The sequence below is a fragment of the Silene latifolia genome, chromosome 3, assembly GCF_048544455.1.
Source record: "Silene latifolia isolate original U9 population chromosome 3, ASM4854445v1, whole genome shotgun sequence".
In the NCBI taxonomy this organism is placed as follows: Eukaryota; Viridiplantae; Streptophyta; class Magnoliopsida; order Caryophyllales; family Caryophyllaceae; genus Silene; species Silene latifolia.
This window is the reverse complement of record NC_133528.1, coordinates 3,508,940-3,532,634: the sequence shown is the minus strand read 5'-3', so window position 1 is coordinate 3,532,634 and position 23,695 is coordinate 3,508,940. Positions and strand designations below refer to the sequence as shown.

The 23,695-nt window shown below is 35.5% G+C and overlaps 2 protein-coding genes and 1 long non-coding RNA gene across 11 annotated transcripts; 2 read left to right on the top strand and 1 right to left on the bottom strand.

Annotated features, from left to right (window-relative positions):
* Positions 1-1,272: 1,272 nt before the first annotated feature.
* Positions 1,273-3,589, bottom strand: LOC141646801 (uncharacterized). The gene is made up of 4 exons (XR_012545621.1): positions 3,403-3,589; positions 3,236-3,303; positions 2,619-2,677; positions 1,273-1,555 (listed from the first exon to the last, which is right to left on the bottom strand). It is a non-coding gene; the product is annotated as an uncharacterized LOC141646801 (long non-coding RNA).
* Positions 3,590-7,076: 3,487 nt separating this feature from the next.
* Positions 7,077-13,691, top strand: LOC141646799 (glycerophosphodiester phosphodiesterase GDPDL3-like). Its single transcript, XM_074454758.1, has 8 exons — positions 7,077-7,474; positions 9,403-9,699; positions 10,654-11,268; positions 11,725-11,763; positions 11,839-12,123; positions 12,264-12,406; positions 12,592-13,072; positions 13,148-13,691. Exons 1-8 carry the CDS (start codon positions 7,372-7,374, stop codon positions 13,441-13,443), a joined length of 2,259 nt encoding a protein of 752 aa, XP_074310859.1. The 5' UTR covers positions 7,077-7,371; the 3' UTR covers positions 13,444-13,691.
* A 784-nt stretch (positions 13,692-14,475) lies between these two features.
* On the top strand, positions 14,476-23,606 carry LOC141646800 (uncharacterized). Of its 9 annotated transcripts, none has more exons than XM_074454761.1 (6): positions 14,476-14,768; positions 15,714-17,201; positions 17,381-17,567; positions 18,977-19,031; positions 19,784-19,880; positions 23,247-23,606. In XM_074454761.1, exons 1-5 carry the CDS (start codon positions 14,764-14,766, stop codon positions 19,840-19,842), a joined length of 1,794 nt encoding a protein of 597 aa, XP_074310862.1. In that variant the 5' UTR covers positions 14,476-14,763; the 3' UTR covers positions 19,843-19,880; positions 23,247-23,606. The 9 variants fall into 9 exon arrangements, 7 of the variants coding, with proteins under 7 accessions (XP_074310862.1, XP_074310864.1, XP_074310863.1 ...); XR_012545620.1 differs by having other exon boundaries at positions 14,500-14,768; positions 18,977-19,055; positions 19,787-19,880; XR_012545619.1 differs by having other exon boundaries at positions 14,500-14,768; positions 18,977-19,055.
* Positions 23,607-23,695: the final 89 nt, after the last annotated feature.

The following is a 23,695-nucleotide window of genomic DNA, read 5'->3' as shown; positions in this document are numbered from 1 at the left end:
CATAAATGAAATTCCAACGGAGGCGATCATAGGCTTTTTCCAAATCGATTTTAATGGCCATAAAACCCTGTCTTCCCTTTCTTTTTCTCATAGAGTGAATAGCTTCTTGAAATACAACGATATTATCCGTAATTTGTCTACCCGGAACGAATCCGCTCTGAGTCTCAGAAATAATATGTGGGAGGACTTTTTTTATACGATTAGCTAATGTCTTACTTATAATTTTGTACGCTACATTGCATAAGCTAATAGGACGGAATTGAGAGATAACTTCTGGGGAGGTTACCTTAGGTATAAGTACCAGATGCGTATCATTGAGGCCTTCCGGCATACCTTTACCCTCCAAGGCTTTAAGGACCATGTCACAAAGTGATTCTGCCACCACATCCCAATTTTTCCTATAAAAGAGAGCTTGGAAACCATCGGGACCGGGGGCCTTTAACGCTCCCATGTTATTTATAACCTTTTCTAACTCAGCGATATTGAAAGGTCGATTTAGCCATTCCCAATCACTGTTAGAAAAATCTTGGAAAATGTTCCACGGGAGTTTATCTTCAATAGCCTCGTTTAGCTCCTCTGTATAGAGCCATTTGTAGTAGTCAACCACTATTTTTTTAATCTCTGCCGGTTCCTCTGTCCAAGCTCCATTTTCGTTTTTCAAAGACGTAATACGGTTTCGCCACCTTCTAACCAACGTGCTAACGTGAAAGTAAGCCGTATTCCGATCACCATCCTTAATAAATTCCATTCGCGATTTTTGATACCACAATAACTCTTCACGGTCTATAACTTCGTCAAGCTCCTTTCGAAGTCGTGCTTCTAACTTTATAAGGTAGGTTATGCGTTTCTTTGACAATTCACGCTGACACCCTTCAATACGAGCCATGAGTTCTCGTTTTTGTCTAAATATATTGCCAAAAACTTGTTGATTCCAATCTTGAAGTTTTGTAGAGAAATTTTGGAGCCGTGTTGGAAAAATTCCCTCTGATGGCCAATTTATGTAATGCTGACAATAGCACTTAGCAGCTCGGTTTAGCGGAAAGTTACACCATCTTTGTAAAGGACGGTTCGATTCCGAGGAAATACCTTTTTCGTTGATCATGTATTCAGATATGCTTCTTCCGTCTCATTATCTGTTTGACTTTGATTAAAATAGTAAAATGCCCCTTCTAAAATAAATAAAGAGCTTTATAAAGTACTGTGTATATATATATATATAAGGCTATGTATCTTTTTATACTTATTTATTCCGAAATTGTTTTACGAGGAACATTTTCATAAAGAAAAAGATGGAATATATAAATAACATAAGAAAATTACATTCCATAATCTTTTTGTTTTTAGAATAATATTTGTAATTTTTATTATTTCTTTCAATAATTATTGGATAAATATTTTTAGTAACAACAACAAAGGCTAAATTCAGGCCTACATAGACCTCTGCGTGAACCACAATCTTCTTCACATGCTTTTTGCGAGCAATATACTGGGACGCCTCTACAAGTTAGACCATCTGGAAGCATCACATCTTCTTCTCCAATATTAACCCTTGCACCTATTTCAATTTGACATGTTCAAGACGGACATATCAGTCTTAAAAATAAACATGCATGTTTAAGATATCAGTTTTAAAATAAAAGCAGGTCAAATAAAATTGATAAGATCGACAAAAACATAATGCATTGAGATTAACAAAAAACATAATCTCATATGTGCAGATGAGGTGTTATATGGCTATTTGACTCATTTTAATATTAAAACAGATATAGCGGTTTTAAGATTGAAGCTTCATCGCCTCATGGCCCTCATCGGAGTATAGGACAACGCAAATTTCTTCGACTTAGAGTGAAAATGTCAAACTCTAGCGTATGTAGAACTATGGCCCATATTAGAGGTGTTCATGGGACGGGCCAATGCGGGCTTGGGTCGAGCCTTTCTAACAAAAGTGACCCATTTTTGTGGGCTGGGTCGGGTCGGGCCAAAATGTGTGGGCTTATTTAGCAAGCCCAAACTCGACCCTTATGTGCTAATGCGGGCTTTTGAGCCTATATGGGCTTTTTCGGATCCTAAAATTTACGACTTACCCTAGGAAATAATTAGCGTAATACCTTTAGTTACAACTTTTAAAACATACACTATAAAATTGTACAAAATATGATGAAATGCATATGAATTGCTCTATAAAATAAAATAAAGACAAACATCACTACTTTAAAATGCTTAATCATGCACTCGTAGATATGATTTATGTTATGTATACTTTGTTTTATAAATCTAAAAAAATATACTTGAATTTGTAAAGAGTTGGGTATAACTTTAACGCTACTTTAATAGGTTTTGTTAGAAAAAATATTTATTATTAATAAATATGGGCCAGATTGGGCGAAAATTTAGGCCAAACGCTTGGCCCAAACCAGGCCCCAAAATATTTTGGGCCTTTTTAGGCTGGTCCATGGGCCTTTTTGGGCCAAAACAGAAGGCCTAAACCCTTCAAAAAAGTGGCTCAGGTAGGGTCAATGGCTGGGACCATTTGATCAGCTCTAACCCATATGTATTTACGTTTTAACATGAAAAAAAAAATGAAGATAAAAAAAGAGTACCATAAATTAAAAACTTACCACATGACACGATTAGCATCATGACGAAAATTGAAGGTACAAATATGTTCTTAAACATCCTGAAAATTTGCAGTAATAAAATATAAATAATCTGATTTTGATAACGAATAGTATTAAGTACTATTGATCATGTAATTTGTAGATGTAAATATGTAATGAATGAGATATATAGGACCATAAACCGACTTTCCTCTAACTAACTAGGATCAACTAACTTTTCTAATTGATGATAAAGTAACTAACTTTCCTAATTGACTGTTAGTTGACTATTTATATTTGTTTTTTAAACGAAAAGATTATTTCATTAATAAAAAGAGTCATGCGACATTTACAAGAGAAAAAGAATTGTACATCAGATCAGATGTACTACATTATACTTAATGACTTTTTGTGTTTTTTTTGTATTTTTTTCGAGTATTATAGAGTATATAAATTACATTTTAGTTTTACGACGTTAAAAATCAATTATTTTTTTAGCTTATATGTAATTTTTTTGAGTTATAAGGTAACTTTTGGGACAACCATCTACCCTCGATAAACTTTACAATAAAAAAAGAGAAAAAGCCGAGTAGGAAGGTAAATTCATGACGATTTGTCGAGTAACCTATAACCGTTACCTTAAACGCTACTTAATATTCGAATAAACGGTCCCAAAAGCTTGAGTCTTCCTCCGGATCTTCGAAACCTTCATCAACGAGGAAGGAAACGGAAGGATTGAGGCAAAAACCGAAACTTTATAAGACGGGTAAAAAACGAAAGTCATATAAGACCGCAACTTTCTTACCTAGAAAGATGGAGGAGGAAGTAAGGAGGAGAATGGTGCAAGAATTATGAAATTTGGTTGAGAAATTGAGGAGGGATCTAGAGTTGAAGACGGGATGAAAATGGTAATTTAACTCTGTTGTTTTGCTGGTTTGCTCGGGAAAGAAGGAAGGAGTAGAAAGGGACAAATGTAGGGGTGGGGACGGGTAAAGCAGCAATAATAATAATAATAATAATAATAATAATAATAATAATAATGAAAAATAAAAGAATTATTTAAAAGTAGAGTGTAAGAGGGTAGCTGAGAGTGATGTGTTGTCGGAATCGGGTTGGTCCGATTTGAAAAGGCTTTATAAGAGGAATGCAACGATCTTTGCTAGACGGAATTACGTCTCAAATTTAAGACGGGAATTATTATATTTTTTTTATTACGGTTACTATTATTATCCGACTAAAAATTATAGCTATTCTTATATAAACAAGCTTATAAGAATGTAACCTTTATAAAAATGCAATCCGACGCTCAAGTTTTGTACTTGTATTGTAGAAATTCATTTTTTTGTGGGCAAGAGTGCTGAAGAATTTAGTGAACGGCTGCGGTAATTTTTTTGGAGGATTATTGAATTGAATGAATTTTTTTTTTTTTTTTTAAATTGATAACATTAAAAAAAAATAAGGGTAAAATAGGTAGTTAAAAAGAAATCAGACTGATTTCAAAATCTTACGTGAGAAAAGATTTCGTTTCGCGACTTTTAAGGTCAAAAAAGGTAGTTGCCAAACACTCTAAAAAAACAAGGTACCTGGACTTTTTTGCAAAAAAGCTACTTGAGGCAAATCAGGTATCTGAAGCGTACTGCCAAACAGAGCCTTAATTATTGTTTTTTTTTATTAAATTTGTAGCTTTGATGAAAAATTGATAATTGTAAAAGGTAAAAAGAAATTGTTGTTATTGAGGTTCGAACACGGGTGAGGGAGTATAATGTGATATGATATTTGCAAAGTGACTCGTAACTAACTTAGCAGGGGTATCAACACGTCCATTTATCTTCTACATTTAATTATATTATAATAGTTTTTAGGAATGATTCAATTAAGATTTCGGTTGGCTATAATTTAGGAATGATTTAATGAAGATCATATCTTTTATTTTTTCGAAATTCTTTCATATTCACCATATCTTTTCCATTTTATCTTATATTCGTCTATTATACTTTTCGATTTTCTGTATTTTTTTTTATTCGAAATATTTACACAATCCATTGATTTAGCACTTGATTTTGGAGGGAAAAATATGGAGGGAAAATTGATCAAGAATAGAAAAATAAATTTGAATATAATTTTCATAAATTAATTGATTAAGTTTTGATTGAATTTAATCCGTATTGATTTTCAATCGATTGATGAATTCGATTTCCCACAAAGTTTGTTTAATTGATTATGATATAGATTATTTTTTGATTCAATTTAATCAAGTTTTCGATTAATAACCCGATGTACCCAAAATTTGGGTTCATGAAGTTTGTTTAATTGATTATGATCTACAGTAATTTTTGATTCAATTTAGTCAAGTTTTTGATCAGAAAAAAAATAATCGACTAATAATATGGTTAATCATGTTAACTTCTAATCTTAATAAAAAATTTGATTGAGTTTACTCAAGTTTGAACAAATAAAATTAGGGTTAATCAATTGATGATCGATCATGATCTTCATAAAGTTTTGATTGATTTACTCAACATTGGTCAACAATGAAAAACAAATAAATATGGAATAAAATGAAAAAAAATTCGAAATAATTGATTTGATTTATTGATTAAAATTGAATAAAACATTCCATAAATAAACTAACTACCTATAGTTAACAAGTTAACCACAATTGCAAAATTACTAATATAACCCTATACTAACTAATGTAGGTTAACTCTAGTTTGCCACGTGTCGCGTTGTGAGTGGCTGTGTATGGAAAATTTCATACACATTGTGTATGTGTAGCATCTTCCGAAAGATTGGTATATTTGTTGGAGTGGAGATCTTTATTTCTTAAAAGAAATGGAGAATTCATTTCTTTTTGGTGGCCCAGATCACATCTTGGGATTATCGAACGATTCTAAATTTATGGATAAAAATAAAGGAATGATGGGGTTTAATGGAAAAAATATTATTTAAAGGGTTTAAGTTCCATTTCCTAAAAGAAAAAGAAATGGAGAGGATCCAAATTCTATTTGTTGGTAGCAGATTCACAAAATTGCTCCGTCACTTTGGGGTAGTTAACTCGGTTCGGTAGCAGATTCGGCTTGTCGTTCCGGTTTATACCTGCAAGGTAAAACGATAGAAAGCAATATCAAAATTTTGAGGAGTCCTTTCCGTCCGATACTATGCAACCTTCGATGTTATAGTTTATCTTTTTGTTGTACTTTTAGTTTTAAACAAGTTGCATGTAATCTGTATGCTACTAAGTCGAATAGCTTACTTTGTAACATATGTGACATTGTAAGTTATTTTTCTCCTACTGTCAAAAAAAAAAAAAAAAAAAAAATTTTGAGGAGTCTTGTAAATCAACTACTCCCTCTTATTCAAGGTTTTATTCCTCTTTGATATGAGCACAAGACTTTATGAGATGATTAAAGAATGAATAAAGGAAGATGTTGGGGTTTGTGGATTGGAGAGATGAATGAATAATTAGGAATTAAATAAGGAATTGTGAGTTTGGTGGGGTTTGGTGATAGGAGAGAGGGATGAATAAAATAAGAGTAAAATTTAGGTGGAGTTTGGTGATAGGAGAAATGAATGAATAAAATAAGAGTAAAAGTTTTCAAAATAAGAAAGGGGAAGAAAACCTGAATAATCTGTTTAAGAAAATAGGGAATAAAACCGTGAATAGGAGGGAGTAATATTTTACTTTCTCTGTCCCGGTTATTTGTTGTCCTTTTCCATATTGGGGTGTCTGAGTCATTTGTTGTCCTTTCTATTTTAAGTATGAACTTGATGAACAATTTGATTATTCCCACTCAATTTGTTCCACTTGTCATTTAATAATTGGTTCATTCCTCTTTCCTTGGTCTTTGTGCCAAAATTAATGAACAACAATTGACCGGGACAGAGGGAGTATTTTTCTTCCAAAATGGGCAAATAATACTAAGTGTTTGGTTGGAGCTTTTGGAATGGATTCAATCCATTCTAGTGTTTGGTTGGAGATTTTTGGTTTGGAGTTAGATACCCAATGGATTCTAACTCCATTTCAATCCCTTGGAATCTCATACCCATGTTTCTACTCAAGTTTCTAACTCCATTCCATATTATTACTACCTCTATATCCATTCCAGAGTCGAACCAAACACTCATGAACAAGTATAAGGTTCTAACTCTATACCACCATGGTATCACAATCCATTCCATACCATTCCAATACTTCGAACCAAACGACCTCAAGTCGACATCCGAACTGTAACCTGACCCAAACCAGAATTGAGCCGACCTTATATAACTAACCATAATGTTTATTATTGTACGCTAATTAGTCCTTATAAATAATTTGATAATATTTGACCTGTAAATGACCCGGCTCAACTGACTCAAACTCTCACAAATCCGAATACTAACCAACCTGAACCCGACCCGATTAAACCGTTTATCAAGTCTATGAGTCTATCTACCCTACACAAATAGGAGAGGATAAGTAAAGTTTCTTTACAAATTGCACAACAGACAACAGCATAGCTGCACAAGTAAGCAGCCAATAAAATCCCACACATTCAAAGTCATCCACACACACATACATTCCTGACAGAGTGACAGTCCAGAATGCTACTAGCCTACTACTGTGAGGCTGTGACTCTGCAGTCTATCCTTCTCTTTCAGTCAACTCTTGTCTTTACTATTGACTTAATCATTCTTCTATTATTTCTACTAAAATTCAGATTATATCTTAATCCAATCTTCATATTCTGATCATACATTCATACCCATTTCACATTATTATCATACATCATTAATGGCTAGCAATTTTGTTACTGTTACTCTTGGTGTTCTTCTACTTCAGCTTTTTACACTTACTTGTGCTCAGAAATCTACTTCTAAATGGCTAACTCTTGATGGTAATTTTCTCATTTCAATTCATTTGGTTTTTTACGCTTTTTCTTGTTTTATGAGTATTTTAATGAAACGTAAACAAAGAAATAAATGACTCAGAGGAGGAAGTATGTTTTTTTTTGGTTGAAATGTGACATGGGTATGAGCTGAATTGCCCACCTGGTAAAACGGTAGCGGTTACAGGTTTCCTCGTCATTATAAAAAATAAAAGTATAAAGATTTGATGTTGGTTTTGGATAATGTGAAATGGGTATTGATGGAATTATGAACGGTTGAATATTATTGAATTGCATTGCATTGCATAGTTTACGATTCATGAATACAACTTATATACTAGAGTACAGGGCTACGATTCTAGGGTTACATAATTAGAGAATATGGAAATCGAAATATACACAAGATACGGAAAATATACGACGCTAGAACTAGGAAATATTTACGATAAACGACCTAGCTAAATATAATACAATAACTAGAATTAGGAATAAGATATACTAGTATTGGTGCCCGGCTTCGCCCGGGCTACCTCTACAACCAATAAATTTTTATTTTTTTCCATTAAATTTTTCATTAATATGTTTTTCTATGACATACCCTAAAATTACGATGAAATAAATTTTGAGAAAATTCACTACTCCGTTATTAATATTTTACTCTTATTAATGAAACAATAGTAATAACATTTCACTCCTTGTCCGTAATCGTTGTTACTTTCACTTCTCCCGCCGTAATTATTGTTACTTTCACTATTGGCGCATTAATATTGATTATTTCACTACTTCCGTTGTTGTTTCTATCACTTTCACTAATATCGCTGATAATATTGTTACTTTTACTATTCAAATGAGTGATTACTATCATATAACTATATCCAATGTTACTACAATTCTTTTTTTTACTGACGAAATTACTTTTACTACTCAGGCATGCAATTTAAAAAAAATTATATATTTATATAAATATATTACATATATGCATTAAATCAAATCGAAAGAATTATGCAATATTATATATTATGGAATCTAACTTGAACTATTTATAACCTACTTATTATATTTGTGTATGTTAAATAATTAACGTCTCTACACATCTAATAAACTATAAAGTTTAATAAAATTGCATATATTTTAAATTTAATATATAATTTTATGATGATAATAATTAATACCATAAGTGTGCATGTTTATACTAATTAATTATTTTATTTTAAGAAAATTGACCATCTTCTAGTCTTCTATAAATATTTAGGAAAATTACCAAACATCTTCTCTCTTTTAGTCTCCTTGAAATTGACCATCTTAATTAATTATTATTTTATTTTAAGGAAATTGACCTCTTAATTAATTATTTTATTTTAAGGAAATTGACGATGTTTTAGTCTCTTACAAATGTTTAGGAAAATTACCAAATTTCTATATAATTTAATTTTAACCCAAATTATATAATATTTGCATTGAGATCCATTAATCGGGTCCATCACATGGTACTATTGATTTAAAACTATATAGTATAATTAATTTGTATAACTTTCTTTAATTACATTGAAATCCTTTGGTTTCTGAATTTAATATATAGTATTGATTCTCTATAGGTATAAACAGATTGTTTACATTTGATTAAAACCTATGATCAAAAGAATAAACGTGTAAACAACCTGTTAAGTCGGAGGGAGTATTATAATAATTAATCTACATTGTTGGGCTATTAAGCCTATTATTAATACCCATGATGAACATTGGGTTGACTGTTGAGAAACTGATACTGTAGTTTATAATGTCGGAAGTGCAGACATTTTAGTGAGCTAATTTGCTTTATTTCATCATACTGCATCTCGAATCTATCCTGTAATACAGCCTTGTCAATTTCAGTTTTATACGTTTCAGTTATACGGAGTATATATTAGTCCTAACAGAAGAAAATCGGGTTTATGCAGGGTCAGCACCGCTGGTTATAGCACGAGGTGGATTATCAGGCATGTTTCCGGACTCTAGTTATCTTGCGTACAACGCGACAATGATGAATAGTGTACCAGACGTAGTCTTGTGGTGTGATGTCCAGCTGACTAAAGACGGAGCTGGAATATGTTTTCCAAGTCTCATGCTGGATAATGCCTCTACTGTCACTTACGTTTACCCGAAAAATAGAATGAGCAGATATAATGTTGATGGCAATTTAATACAAGCATACTTCCCTAGTGACTTTTCTCTCAAAGAACTTGCATCTGTCGCTTGTAAGTCATCTGTCGCGCTTTGACAGTTCTATTTCGGTTTTTACTCCTCTAAGGCCTTGTTTGGATAGCAAAAAAGGAGGGAAAGGGGCGGTGGGGGAAGGAGGGAAGGGAAAGGGACGGAAGGGAAGGGGAGGGGAGGGAGAATGGAGGAGGTCATTTTCCCTTCAAATATTTCCTTTGTTGAAGGGAAATAATTTGGCTTGGAGGAGGGAAATGAAGGGATCCGTTTTCCCTCCCCTCCAAATCCCTCCACCTCCATTTTGCTAACCAAACAAATGATTTCTCATCCCTCCAAATCCCTTTCCCTCCAAATTCCCCCATCCAAACACACCCTAAATCCAAACACACCCTAAAACACACACTTACGGTGTGTTTGGATAGGAAAAAAGGAGGGAAAGGGAGGGGAGGGGGAAGGCGGGAAGGGGAAGGAAGGGAAAGGAAGGGGAGGGGGAATGGAGTGTGGGTGTTTGGATACAATTTCTCTCCAAATCTTGCCTATTGTGGAAAGATATTGATTAGGCTTGGAGGAGGGAAATTGAATACCTCCAAATCTCTCCCCCTCCATTTCCCTCCACTCTCATTTGCTATCCAAACAAGGGATTTTAAATCCCCTACCCTCCCTCCCTTTCTTTTCCCTCCAAATCTTTCAATTAGGGTGTGTTTGGAACGAGGAATTTGGAGGAAAGGGAGGGAAGGGAATTGGAAGGGTGAGAAATCCTTTGTTTGGTTAACAAAACGATGCTAGAGTGATTTATAGGGGTCCATTTTCCCTCCTACAAGGCAAATTATTTCCCCACCAATATTGACAAGATTTGGAGGGAAAATCACCTCCTCCATTCACTCTCCCCTCCCCTCCTTCCCCCTCTTCTCCCTTTCCCTCCATTTTTCCTATCCAAACAAGGCCTTAGTGTCTTCTTGATAACTGTTACTGACTTATCTCTTCATTTGATGCAGTAACTCAGGGATTTCTTTCGCGGCCTCCTTATTTTGATGACGAGTTTTCAATTCTGACAGTAGAGGATGTGTATACGCAAAATAAACCTGCGGGATTTTGGTTAAATATTCAGCATGATGCTTTTTATATCCAACGGAAGTTAAGCATGAGAAATTTTGTCATTAGTACTTCCAAGAAGGTGATCATTAGTCACATTTCGTCTCCTGATATTAGCTTTTTACAAGGACTAGCTAAGCCATTTGCAGCGACCAAAACCAAAATGGTTTTCCGCTTTCTTGACAAAGGTATGAAAGAACCATCAACCAACCAGACTTATGATTCTCTTCGGAAGAATCTAACATTTATCAAAAGCTTCGCGTCTGGAATCCTTGTCCCGAGGAATTACATATGGCCTGTTGATGCAACTGGTTATCTGCAACCTCATACTTCCCTTGTGGTTGATGCTCATAATATCGGAATTGAAGTTTTTGCTGCAGACTTTGCAAATGACAATATAATTGCTTATAATTATAGTTACAGTCCTGTGGCCGAGTATCTCTCTTTCATTGATAATGGTGACTTCTCCGTTGATGGCATGCTGTCTGACTTCTCAGTAACCGCATCAGAAGCAAGAGGTATCGTTTGCTGTTCTGTACCAATGATTTCTTCTGCAAAAAAAAAAAAAAAAAAAAAAAAAAAAAAACACGCGTTACCTGCAAATTTTTTCTGCAAATGTTTTAATAAGACTGAAAATACTTATGTTTCGGAAAATTAATGGTCAAATTTGACATCGGCTGATTATCAGTCAAATGGGACAGCAGATTTAGGAGGTAGGTAGTAGATATTTCTGCCTGTAACTTGTGTAATCAGTGGTGGAGCAAGGGGGGCTAGCAGGGGCGCCCGCCCTTGCTGGCGGTGGAAAATTTCGAAATTTTTAGTTAAAATTTCCGAATTTTTTTGAGGTTGCCTTATAGAATAACCTCTTCGCCCCGCTGGCTTTAAATCCTGGTTCCGCCACTGTGTGTAAATGTGTAATATTTCTTTTCTACTGATTTAGTTCTATGCTGAGAGTTTCCGTATATTTTCCGCAGATTGTTTTGCACATGTGAGCAGCAATGCATCAGCACCAGGTTCAGAACTTTTCCTCTAAAGACTTCTGTTTTATTTATGCCCTAGTAACAGAGAAATTCTTTATCCTCTTGTAGCAAAGCCCTTGGTTATATCGCATTACGGGGCAAGTGGAGATTATCCCGGCTGTACAGACATATCATACACAGCGGCTATTTCAGATGGTGCTGATGTAATTGACTGTCCCGTTCAGATGTCAAAGGATAATGTTCCTTTCTGCTTGAGCTCTATCAATCTCATCGATAGTACGCTTGTCACTCAAACTCAGTTCAGGTCCATGCTGTCAGTTGTTACTGAGATTCAGCCAACTGCAGGAATATTTTCATTCAAACTGGATTGGGCCGATATTCAAGGGTTGACACGTAAGTAGCTTTAATACTCACGAGTTATGTTAGGCGTGTATATTGTCTTTCTGGATCTGAATGTTTATCCTAGAGTAGCAATCAGTTATCTGATATTTAATTTTAATGATTTAACTATTTAAGGATACGTTGATTTGCAGCGGTGATAGCAAATCCATATGTACAGTCTTCTTTATACAGGAATCCTAAATTTAAGAACGCTGGAAAGCTCATTTCCTTGTCCGAGTTTTTGGCGCTTGCAAAAAACGCGTCATCACTTGCTGCTATTTTGCTGAAGATAGAGGTGAGTGCTTTTGCTTCAGAGATTTGACCACGAAGCGCGCACTTAGTCGCATTACAATAGGGGGAGGGGGAATCGAACCTGAGACCTATTGTTCAGGATACGTCAGTCTTAACCACTAGACTAAGACATTTTCAATTCTTATAAGGAAATTGTAAAAATGTAAAGCTTCACTTTTTTTACCGCAGCATGCTGAATACCTAGCAGTAAACCAGAGCATGAGTGTTGTTGATGCAGTAACGACCGCCTTGGAGAAAGCTGGCTATAACAGTCCAAAAGCCAAAAAGGTCATGATCAAGACCCCTGAGAGCGCAGTCTTAAAAGCGCTGAAGGGAAAGAAATATGAACGTATCTACGAAGTTGATAATTTCATACGCGATGCCTCTAATGCTACCATAGCAGATCTCAAGACCTTTTCAGATTCTGTGGTTGTCAACCAGGAATCGGTTTACCAAACAAACCAGGGTTTTCTAGTTGATTTATCAAATGTCGTTCAACATTTACATTCATTCAAGTTGCCAGTGTACGTACAAGTTCTAAAAAATGAACTCGTGGATATATCGTATGACTTCTTTTCTGAACCCATTGCCGAGATGAATTCTTATGTCATGGGCGCTAAAGTTGATGGAATAATAACTGAGTTTCCACAAACCGGTGCTGCTTACAAGAGTAAGATTTAAATGCAGTAAACTTTGCACATGCCTATTCCGAGTAACATATTCATTCTGCTGGTGATTTTTGCAGAGAATCTGTGCCTGACGATGAAAAATACGCCAACATTCATGAGACCAGTTCAGCCTGGACAACTCATCTCACTCGGTGTTCCTGAGCTCATGCCACCGGCTGAGGCTCCTCACCCTATTCTCACTGTTGCTAATATTTCAGAAGCGCCGCTACCTCTTGTCATGCAGAATGCTTCATCTCCAACAGCAACAATCCCAGAAACCCCGAAAACTTCACCAAACGGACAGCATCAGATTACAGCGTCCGCTCTTTTATCTTGCCTGGCTATAATTGTGGCAGTTTGTCAACTCCTGTGATATGTTAGTGATGAATTTTCTCCTGAAAATCATTTACCAAGTTTCTTCCACATTCTATGCTCATATTGTATTCCTTTTTTCGACGGTTTTTTGTTAGATTAAGGTGTGTGTATTCTTATCTATTGTATTCTTTCTGATTCTCAGAATTAGCCTGTAATTTCTCTGGTGTATTTATGTAAGAATGTAAGATCTGATCATAGTTTATTCATTCTCTGAATAATCATTAATCATGTAAGTATCCTGCGAAACCGTCTTACATTGTGATCATTAGTTATTGTCAGCTGGTTTTACAACAAAAATAGCAAATTTCTTACTCGAGAAAAAGCAAGTTAAATTACACAAAGTTTGTTACCCTATTTTTTGTTTACTTAAATTCCCAGTCTTTTATTTTGAAACCTAAAGCATATAACAATAACTCTTACGGTTTCACCTAGTGGCGGAGCCAGGATTTTAAGGTAGTAGGGGCGAAAATTTTCAACGGGGGTAAAAGGGAAATATTAGAAGGGAGCCTCGAAAAACTTTGAAATTTTTAACTGAAAATTTCTAAATTTTCACACTTTAGCGGGGGCGACCGCCCCTACTAACCCGGTAGCCCCCCTCGCTCCACCACTGGTTGCACCATTTGATTGGCGAATTTCTTAGGTTAGAGTGTTAGATGATTCGGGTCATTCAAGTCGGTTGGTATTGGTTTTGAGTTAATAACAGGCCAGATCATGACAAGTCAAGAAAAAAAAAGGTAAGATGAATTTGAGTGAAGAGTTGCCGCTCGATTAGTCATCGTGTCGGGTTGAATCATGTCAAAATCTTATCCTAACGACATCAACATTGAACCGTTACGTTTTTTGAGACTGCCCATCGTCCTTGAATCCACTCCATCATGCATATTTTAATTTGCTATATCAATTCTCTTTGAAAAAGACTCACAGAGAGTCAGAGTCTCACAGACCTATCAAAAACCGTCCCGACTCAAAAACATAACCCAAATCTTGACCCGATAAGCATGAACCCTTTAGCCCAATTTGGTTTATTTTTGTCTACTCTCCAAAATAAAAAAGTATAATCCACCCAAAATTAAAATAAAAAATTAAAAAAATTGCTTATTCCTCAAACCTCATGCGTGATTGGAATCGTGTGGATTTCTATTGAATTAAATCAATTAATTAAATCTTAATTAAATTGTGTTCTTGGTGACCCATTTCGCAACTATCATCTGGGTTTTCCTTCAACTGTTCAAATCAATTCAAAGTTTGTACCTTTTATGGAAATTTCAAGGATTTGAAGCTTCTTTCTCCAGAATTTTTTTGAATAATTACAAGGAATATGAGGTTAATTTCCCTTTTATTTCTGCATCTAATTTGTGGGTATTATATATTTTGTGTGTTAAAATGTTATCTTAATCTTTGTTTTTATGATTATGGATGATTAATCTATGGTGTTGTGAAAATTTGTAGCTTGAGCTAATTTTGTGTTTGAAATTAGTACTCCCTCTGTCCGAATCATTTGTTTATCCTTTTTATTCTTTGTGAGCGGTGTTTTAATCAGAGGTAAACAAATGATTGAGACGGAGGGAGTATGCTTTCTGGATTAGAAATGAGAACACATCAAGGTTTATTGAACTGAATTGTAGGATCTTAAATTAGTAGTTGTAAAGCTGATAGTCCATTTAGCTCAATCATTTGTTTACGTTTTTTATTCTTTGTGAGCGGTATTTTAATCAGAGGTAAACAAATGATTGAGGCAGAGGGAGTATGCTTTCTGGATTAGAAATGAGAACACATCAAGGTTTATGCAACTGAATTGTAGGATCTTAAATTAGTAGTTGTAAAGCTGATAGTTCATTTAGCTCAATCATGTAATTGATTCATTGAAGGGTTCATATGCTGTTAAGCTGTCGATCCTTGATAGTGGTGGCGGAACAGGGTTTTTTTTTGGGGGGGGGGGCGAAATATTTTAGGGGGTGGACTAGTGATGCAAAAATGGAAACTAGAAAAAAGTTCGAAAGTTTCAAATTTTTCAGTAAGAAGGGGTAACCGCCCTTGCTAGCCCCCCTTTTCAACTATATTCTTTGTTAGACGAAGTATTTGAGGGAGGGTGGATTAGTAATGCAATAATGGAAACTAGAAAAAAGTTGAAAGTTTTCAACTAGAAATTTAAAAATTTCACACGTAGAGGAGGCGACTGTCCTTCCTAGCGTGTTTGAGCTCCAACTCAGCTTGTTAGTTGTTTGTAATTGATGTCAAACCTGGTTTGAACTTTGTTGGTTGGTGTAGGTCAAATGTGTCAGGAGTAGGGTTCTACAACTCTGAACCGCGAAATTTCAATCGTGGTTATGGTCGTGGAAACCCTAGGCCTTATCAGTCATCTCAGCCACCTCCATCTCCGCAACCCCAGCGAAAAGGTGATCTTTTTGTGGAGGCAGGTCAGCTTGCGGTTGAGTATTTGGTTTCTCGCGGCTTATTGTCTTCAGATGTGATCCCAGGAAAGACTCAGGATCATAGTAACTCTCAAGATCAGGGAATTTCCAAAACACCCAGTGGAGTTTCGAGTGATCAAAGATCTCTTAATGGTAATGATGTGACCATGTCGAGGAATTATTCTGGGGAAAAGGGAAAACATGAGACCTCTAGGAGTTACAGCTCTGATTATAGCCAGGAAAATGGAAGGGTAGTGTCTCTTCCTGAAAAAACAAGTTCCCCCAATACAATGGACGTGGATAATGATAAGTATAAGGAGGAAAACTCTGAAGTTTGTGTTAATAAGGAAGGCAGCCATGACGATGCAAAGCATGAGACTGAGATATGCCATCCTCTTATTGATTCAGACTCAAGAATTGCTTTTTCACTTGAAGACAAGGATAATAAAAAGCCTCCTAATTCCCTTGATGAAGCAAAGGAGGAAATGAAAGATGGCCCTTGTAATCTTGATCACGGGCAAAAGGTTCAGCTATCTGAAAACTACAATGATGCTTCACCTAAAGAAAATACGAACATGTCTAAGGTTCATTGTTTTTTGTCTGATATAAGTCTGAAGCAAGAACCTGTTTTAATTGGCCAGGAGATGAATGTTAGTGACACTGGACGTGATTTTCTTAACTCGGTAAAGCATGATAACATGAATGATTCCTCTGGAATAACGTCTTCAAGTGAAATTTCCGGTGCCAATTGCCCTAATAATGCTCTATCTGACCATCCTTTTAGGAGTGTGGGACCTATTAATGCTCTGTCTGACCACCCTTTTACTGGTGAAAAGCGAGCTCATGAAGAGGACTGTAAGACAGAGGGGGCAAAGAAAGCTAGACCTTGGCTTTCAGTTGCTCAAAGTAATGAATACCCGTTTTCAGATATGAGTGAGAACAACCCTATTTCACCTGAGAAAAGAGATGCTACTATTTGTAATGAGTCTACTGATCATAAGAGCTTTCACATTGTTTCTTTGCCTCTGCACGGCGGTGTTGAGTCCGCCATGGATCGAAGGGAGGAGAAGCAGCTGTTCTCAAGCTCGTACAAAATCTGTGATCTCAATTTAATGGAAGGATCTGAGATGCATGAGGGTCATGTTGTGGGGTCTTTATTGTATCCCTCTTTGTCGGCCCCGAAGAAAGAGGCGCAGATTGACATTGATCTGTCCATGAGTAACAACTTTAGTACTTTTATGGGTGACTATAATGACTCTGGATCTGTGAGAAAAAATGTGGAAATAATAGACCTAGAAAGCTCGTCAATGGAGGAAGGCAAAGACTCAAATTTTCCGACAAAAAAGTATGTTATCCCTGTCCACTTTTTATTCTAGAAGTAGCAACTGTGTTGTTAAATTCTAAAATAGTTTCCAATAATCCTGCCTTATCTGTTTGTGAGATGAGGTTTTAAGGTTTTATTTGTTATGTTTCATTGGCTTTATCGGTTGTTGCCGTAACTAAAGACTGTTGTTTAATTAGCAGTGAAGGTGGCATTACAAACATGGTCAACTTTGCAGATAATCAACAGCATGCAAATGATAATGCCGATGGTCAGGATAAATATGGGCTCATGATCTCAGAGTTGCTTGGCAATGATGTTCCAAATTGCTCAACAGCGCAGCCTGATATAAATTCTTTGCAAAATGACATGGGGATGCATCATGGGGAGGTATAGACCCTGATGGTTTAATTTTTATTGATTGAGTACCCTTTTAAAGAGCCGTATATTCGTATAATTATAAAAAAAAAGGGGAGGGGGGGGGGGGGGGATGGTTAGTTAGATGAGCTTGTTTGTATGAGGGGATTTATTTACTTAGGCACCCTTTGATGTAAGGGTGGAAAGCAATACAGTGAAGCAGAGTCACTTTTTTCCCTTTGCTTTTTAAGTATTGAGTAGTACGGAGTATAAGTTTTGCTGACTTCATTCCTCTGTGCACCAACTCTGATATTAGTACCCGACAACTGTAAGGGGTTGTTTGGTTGATCAAGGAACTTAATTTTCATAGGAAAATACAATTCATGGGAATTTAGTTCCCTCATCCAATTCGGGTGAATTTCGGAAAAATGTTTGGTTGCTCATGTAGGAATTAAATTCCACAGGAACTTCCAATGACCAAGGGGGGAGTAGGTAAGCAACTTCCTACATCATGTAGGCATTGGAAGTTCCTGGGAAGTTCTAATTCCTACATTTTCCAAAATTTATGGCAACCAAACAACCCATGTTTTTCAAAATCATGGGATTTTCCAATGCCTATGTTTTCTAAGTGGCAACCAAACGACCCCTAAGTGTATGCCATTAAGATCCAGGAATTCTTTGAAATTGTTTTATGTTTATGTTTATATTCTAAAATGAAGTGTCAAATGTCTATACCCATGTCTGACACCGGCACTTGAGGGAAAATGAAGAGTATGTGTAACGTAGTCATTTCTATTGTATTTTCCTTCTTTGTGGTCACATGAAAGGATAGAATAGGCCGGGAACTCTCTAGTGATTTCCTTGAAAATGAAATGTGTGTCGTTTAATTTAAGCCTTGTTTATGTGATAGCAGTGCATAAGCTAGCCTCACCTATACATCGAAAGAACATAGGATCTTCATGAGTAAAATACCTGCAACGCCTTGTTCCTGGGCCAGTTAATCTATGGATGATTTGACGTCTAATTACTTCACAGATGGCATGTTGGCAAATCTCATTTTGGCCTCACACTTCAATGCTCAGCATTCAGCATGCATCTCATAGCCTATGCTAGAGAATCTATTTTGGTCATTATGTGTTGTCACTGTGAGATTGATATGTTGACAATGTGTGATGCGAGGAATTTATTGGAAAACGAAGATCAATAATGTGGATTACAAATTTAACTTCTTTCATTATAGTCCATGACCGCATTTACACAACTTCTGACATGCCGACAAAATGTTGAAAATGAAATTCATCGTGAGTGTTGTATGTATATGTAGGGAGCTCAATAACTGTGGACGTGTAACTAACTAAATTTTTATTGAAGTACATGTATTTTTAGATTAATATGCTATGTTTCTTTTCGTTAACAGTTAGCTGTGCACATTTTCATTGCAGGGTATGTTCACTGAAGATGATCCGATCTACATGTCTCTGGGAGAAATTCCACTAAGTATGCCAGATATTTAAAGTGCTGGTATTATTGTTTTCTTATTATGTTAGTTCTTATCCACTTCAGCTTCAGTGGCCATGGCTGTGTGGGAAGTTTTATGAATTTGATGGGATCCATTAAAAAGCTTGGTAATTTCCATATATGAATTGATATATGGCTCACTCTTTGGAGCGAGGCATCTGGCAATCTGGCATTCTGACCCCTTTCATATTCACAACACCGTAGTTAATGAAACATTTTTTCTCTTTAATAACATATACTCTTAACTCTTTTGTACGCATTTTTTTCGTTTCTATCACTGAAAAAACTGCCAAGTCGGGAATTTCTAGTTGTGTCTGAAACACAAATATTTGCATGTCATAAACTCGTAACATATTTGTATTCTAGTTTTCTTTCCCCCACACCCAAAAATCTCCCATCTTTGGATTCACTACATTTGCTCTTCGACCAAATTTATAGGGAATCGGAAATATATGAGAGAAGAATTAGGCTTTCATTCACTTTGGACTTCGGAGTTTGGAATTTGGAGTTTGGAGTCTGTGTAATTTCTTACCAAACCAGAAATGTAGTGGATTGCTTCGAATATCACATAAAAGCGAAATTGTAGTGAATCCAAATGCATAGGGGTAATACCTGGTTAGAGACAATCTCTTTTTGTTGATTATGAAGGAGGCTTTTCGTTATTTCTTGCCATATGCACAGTTAGTACTTATTGCCACCTTATATTTTCGTATATTCATGTCAAACTTTAGCAGGCCTTTTACAGGGGTGGGAGCAGCAACCACAGGAGAGAAATCCTTTTCAACTATAGCTTAACAAATTTACAGACCGCTGATATCAAATCCACAGGTAATGTTCCTCAATTTGTCATGACTAGTTGTTCAGTAGATATTTCGCATTTAGTGCTTGGTTATGGATGTACTGAAATCATTGTATGAGGTGTGACTTGTGAGTATGTGAATTTCAGATGATTTCAAAAAATTAACGATCCAAATCATGCAGATATGATTATTTGTGGGTATCATTTAAAATAAGTTTGGTGGCAACTTTTTGACACTATTCCTCATGAGAAGAAACATCTCTTCATCTCTGGGCTAGGGTTTCTTTTTCGTATTTTGGAGAAAGAGGTTTTACATTCGATCCACTTGTGTAGAATCTGTAGGCGCTAAACTTTGCGATTCGTTCAAGCAAAATGTTCAAGTAGGTTACTGATTATGATGAACACGTACTAGGAGATTAGTTTAGGAGAGAATACGCGAGGATTTTTCTTGCTGTGCACGCTCGTTTATTTGGGAACTTCTGTTTGTGGACACTGATCTCTGCAAATAGAGTAAAAAAAAGTGGGATCGTTTGCCAAAATGACCTTCACACAAAACATTTTTCCAAATTAGCCATCCTACAAATATATTTTCGTTATTGATCACAGTTGCTCATTAAGAGTTAAAATAGGAATTTCCTTTCTCCTCTACTTGACCCCTCCATCGCCTTTCCCACTCTCCATTAATTTCTTTCTGTGTTCATCAGAACTCCTTTTTTATCCCCTTAAAGATAGTAAAACTCCAACAATTCTAACCATTATTAGTCTTAAAAAACGAGGTTATTCTAGTTCCGCTTGTAACAGCAAAACATTAGTTCAGTGGCAGATGCATAATCGTCATGATGTTGTAGTGTTGTACTGTAGTTAAGCAGGTTAAATTTTCTACACAACATCACAAACAAGCAATTACGAGTAGCTAGGCTTGTTAAGGAATGGCTAAAATAAGTCATCTTTACTCATTTTTGCTAATGGGAACCCTTGATTATGTAGGAAAAAATAGCAATATTAATTTTTTTCATATTCTAATTGATATAAATTGTTGAAATCCTATGTGAATCGGAAGAGAGTGATGAAATACCTTTCTTTATCTTCTTCCTTACAATGTGACACTCCTAGAGACCAAAATACATTTGATGGATGATCAATGTATAAATTTTTCTCAGTAATTTGAGGATATGGCGACGGTAAAGGTTGGCCAAGAACCTTTTTTGTAAGGTAGAAGCTTAAAAGTTCTTCGTCAGTAGGCTTAGGCTCTGTTAAGGTTAAAAGGTAGCTGAAAACTGATAAGGTAACTGATTATATAACAATGTGTTTGACAAACTAGCTGAAAAGGTAGCTGATTTTGGTAAGATGACGTAAAAGGATATGAAATTATTTAATATTATAGAATAAAGGGGTACAAAATGGAAAATAAGTCATTTCAGGTACCTGATTTCTCAAATGCTACATGAGATAGCATTTCATTTCAGGTACCTTATTTGACCAAATAAGCTACTTGCCAAACACTTGCAAAAAAATTAGGTAGCTGAAATTTTGGTCAAATAAGCTACCTGAAGTGTCATGCCAAACGGAGCCTTAAACTTGTACCCTATTGGAAATGCCATTTTTCTTTGTGCATTATGTTCTGAACGCATATACATACAATAAAGCAAGATGATCATGTGTGTGTATATATATATATGGGTATGAAAGAAAGTCGTTATTGGTGATTTAAATTTGATAACGCTGAATACGAATAGGATTAGGGAGTGCTCCTCAGAGTTTACAATTTCCATTCTTAATTCCTACTCTCTAACGAATTTACTAATCGTTCTTAATTCCTACTCTTTAACGAATTGTATTGAAGAAACTAGAATGTATTTTGTTTGGTGACAATTTAGACGGGTTACGGGACAAAATACGTGTAAAAAATAGTGTCCAACGCTTTCTTTCGAGAAAAGGAATGTACATCGGATGTACTACCTCCAACTTTAAAGTCTATGAGCATATATGTATATTATTTGAACTTATTACCTCAAACTTTATTTGTTTTTCAGTATATTTATAAATTTTTTTCCATCAAAACTCAAATTTTACTAAATTTATATGTAATATTTTTGAGTTTTATTGTAATTTTTTGGAGCTTAATGTTTAAGCGAATAAACTCATAAACATTATAGAAAAACTCATAATTTTTAAAACAAAACTCAAAATTTTTATTATAATGCTCAGAAACTGTAGAATTGGTGGTAATACATCAGATGTATAATCCACCTACTACTTTCTTTCTCCCTTTCTTAAATCATAAAAATATCCTTTTTTTTAAAAAAAAATCATATTTAATATTAATATTAATATTTTAATTACATTAATTGGTTACATTAGTTATATTGTCACAATTATTTTGAGAATTATATTAATTGTTGAAAACTTATGTGAATTAGAAGAGAGTGATGAAGGAGCAAGAATTGAGAATTAACGATTCTGTGAATTCAAATCCAATGGTCATTGAGGGAAAAGATTGATATAAATTGTTGAAATCTTTTGTGAATTCGAATCCGTGAATTCAAATCCAATGGTCATGTAGGGAAAAGATCTGATATAATGTGCCTGATTACCAGGGAGGGATATGATTTTGTAATATTTTTCGTGGGCCTCTTGCGAAATTGGCAAGGGAAGGCTTGCCCCAATTACACCCTTCTGGTGGGACCCTTCCCCGGAACCTCGCTTAGCGGGGACGCCATCGTGCACCGGGCTGCCCTTTTTTTAATCCTTGGATACTAATAAGAATTAGTTAGACTAAGAAGGTTCAACTTTCTCTTGGCTTGAATAGTTGTCTACCTGAAATGTCGGAATGTAATTTGGTGCTGATTATGTCAAGATCTGTCTACAGCGATATAGGGGACTGGTGTATACTCACGAGTCCATTAGATAATGTGAAATGTATTCACATATAATTCCCCTCATACAGCGAGTAGCTTCTTTGATAAGATAAACAGTTAGCTAAATCTTGTCATTAGCGTTTTTTTCCTACTTGAAGAATTGCCTGAATTAGCTCGAGATAACATTTGCGAGTGAATTGTGAACTCTTGTAGGTAGTGTTCCTTTTTTGTGTGATTGCACTACATTTGTTGACAGAAACGACTCTTTTTATTGGTTCCTGGTTGAACTACTAAAACCCTTAGAACCATACAGTGAATCTTCTTTTCGTCGATAATTAGGGCTATTTGGGCGGATTGGCTCTAGAGACGTATACAGCGTGATAAAGACCTTTTTGGCTGCGTTAGTTTTAGCTCGTCTCTTCCTGTTGAGAATCTCGCAATGAATGTTGTGTTTGTGGTCATAAACTTCTTTAATTACGGTTTTCTTAATTGGTTTCCTGTAATTGAATTCTAACAGACAATTTCTGTCTTTTTCAGCAGCACAATTACGTTTTCAGGGCGTTAATCGAAGAGGCTGAAGGTGAGTTATGCGCACGACATTCTCCTCCGCCTTCTCATTCCTGTGTACCCCAGTTCTGAGCATATCATCCGTTCCAACTCTTTAAACCTGAGCACACAACCTACAGGGTTATTATGTAATTTTCACCCGTTGTATTGTGAAGGTACGAGTAAAGTTCGAGACATCATTAGCTGTAATTTTGTACGCGATTAGCGCTTTCTATGTCTATTACCTCATATAGTTTTATCTTGGCGCGACATTACACAGATTGATATGTATGAACCATGTATTGCAATGATTTCTGTTAGTATACACCACTTCCGGGAAGTTTTTTGTGCTTTATCGTCTTCAGCTAATTATTTAGCCGGATGCTTAATCGAGAATACCCAGTATAGATGAGAAATTGATACATAGTAAATCACACTGC

Coding starts and splice junctions, on each gene's coding strand:
- LOC141646799 (XM_074454758.1), top strand. CDS start 7,372: ATGGCTAGCAATTTTGTTACTGTTACTCTTGGTGTTCTTCTACTTCAG. Junction 12,407..12,591: donor CTATTTTGCTGAAGATAGAG/GTGAGTGCTTTT, acceptor TTTTTACCGCAG/CATGCTGAATACCTAGCAGT. Junction 13,073..13,147: donor AACCGGTGCTGCTTACAAGA/GTAAGATTTAAA, acceptor TGATTTTTGCAG/AGAATCTGTGCCTGACGATG.
- LOC141646800 (XM_074454760.1), top strand. Junction 17,202..17,377: donor TCAAATTTTCCGACAAAAAA/GTATGTTATCCC, acceptor TTGTTTAATTAG/CAGTGAAGGTGGCATTACAA. Junction 19,032..19,783: donor TCTGGGAGAAATTCCACTAA/GTATGCCAGATA, acceptor GTCAAACTTTAG/CAGGCCTTTTACAGGGGTGG.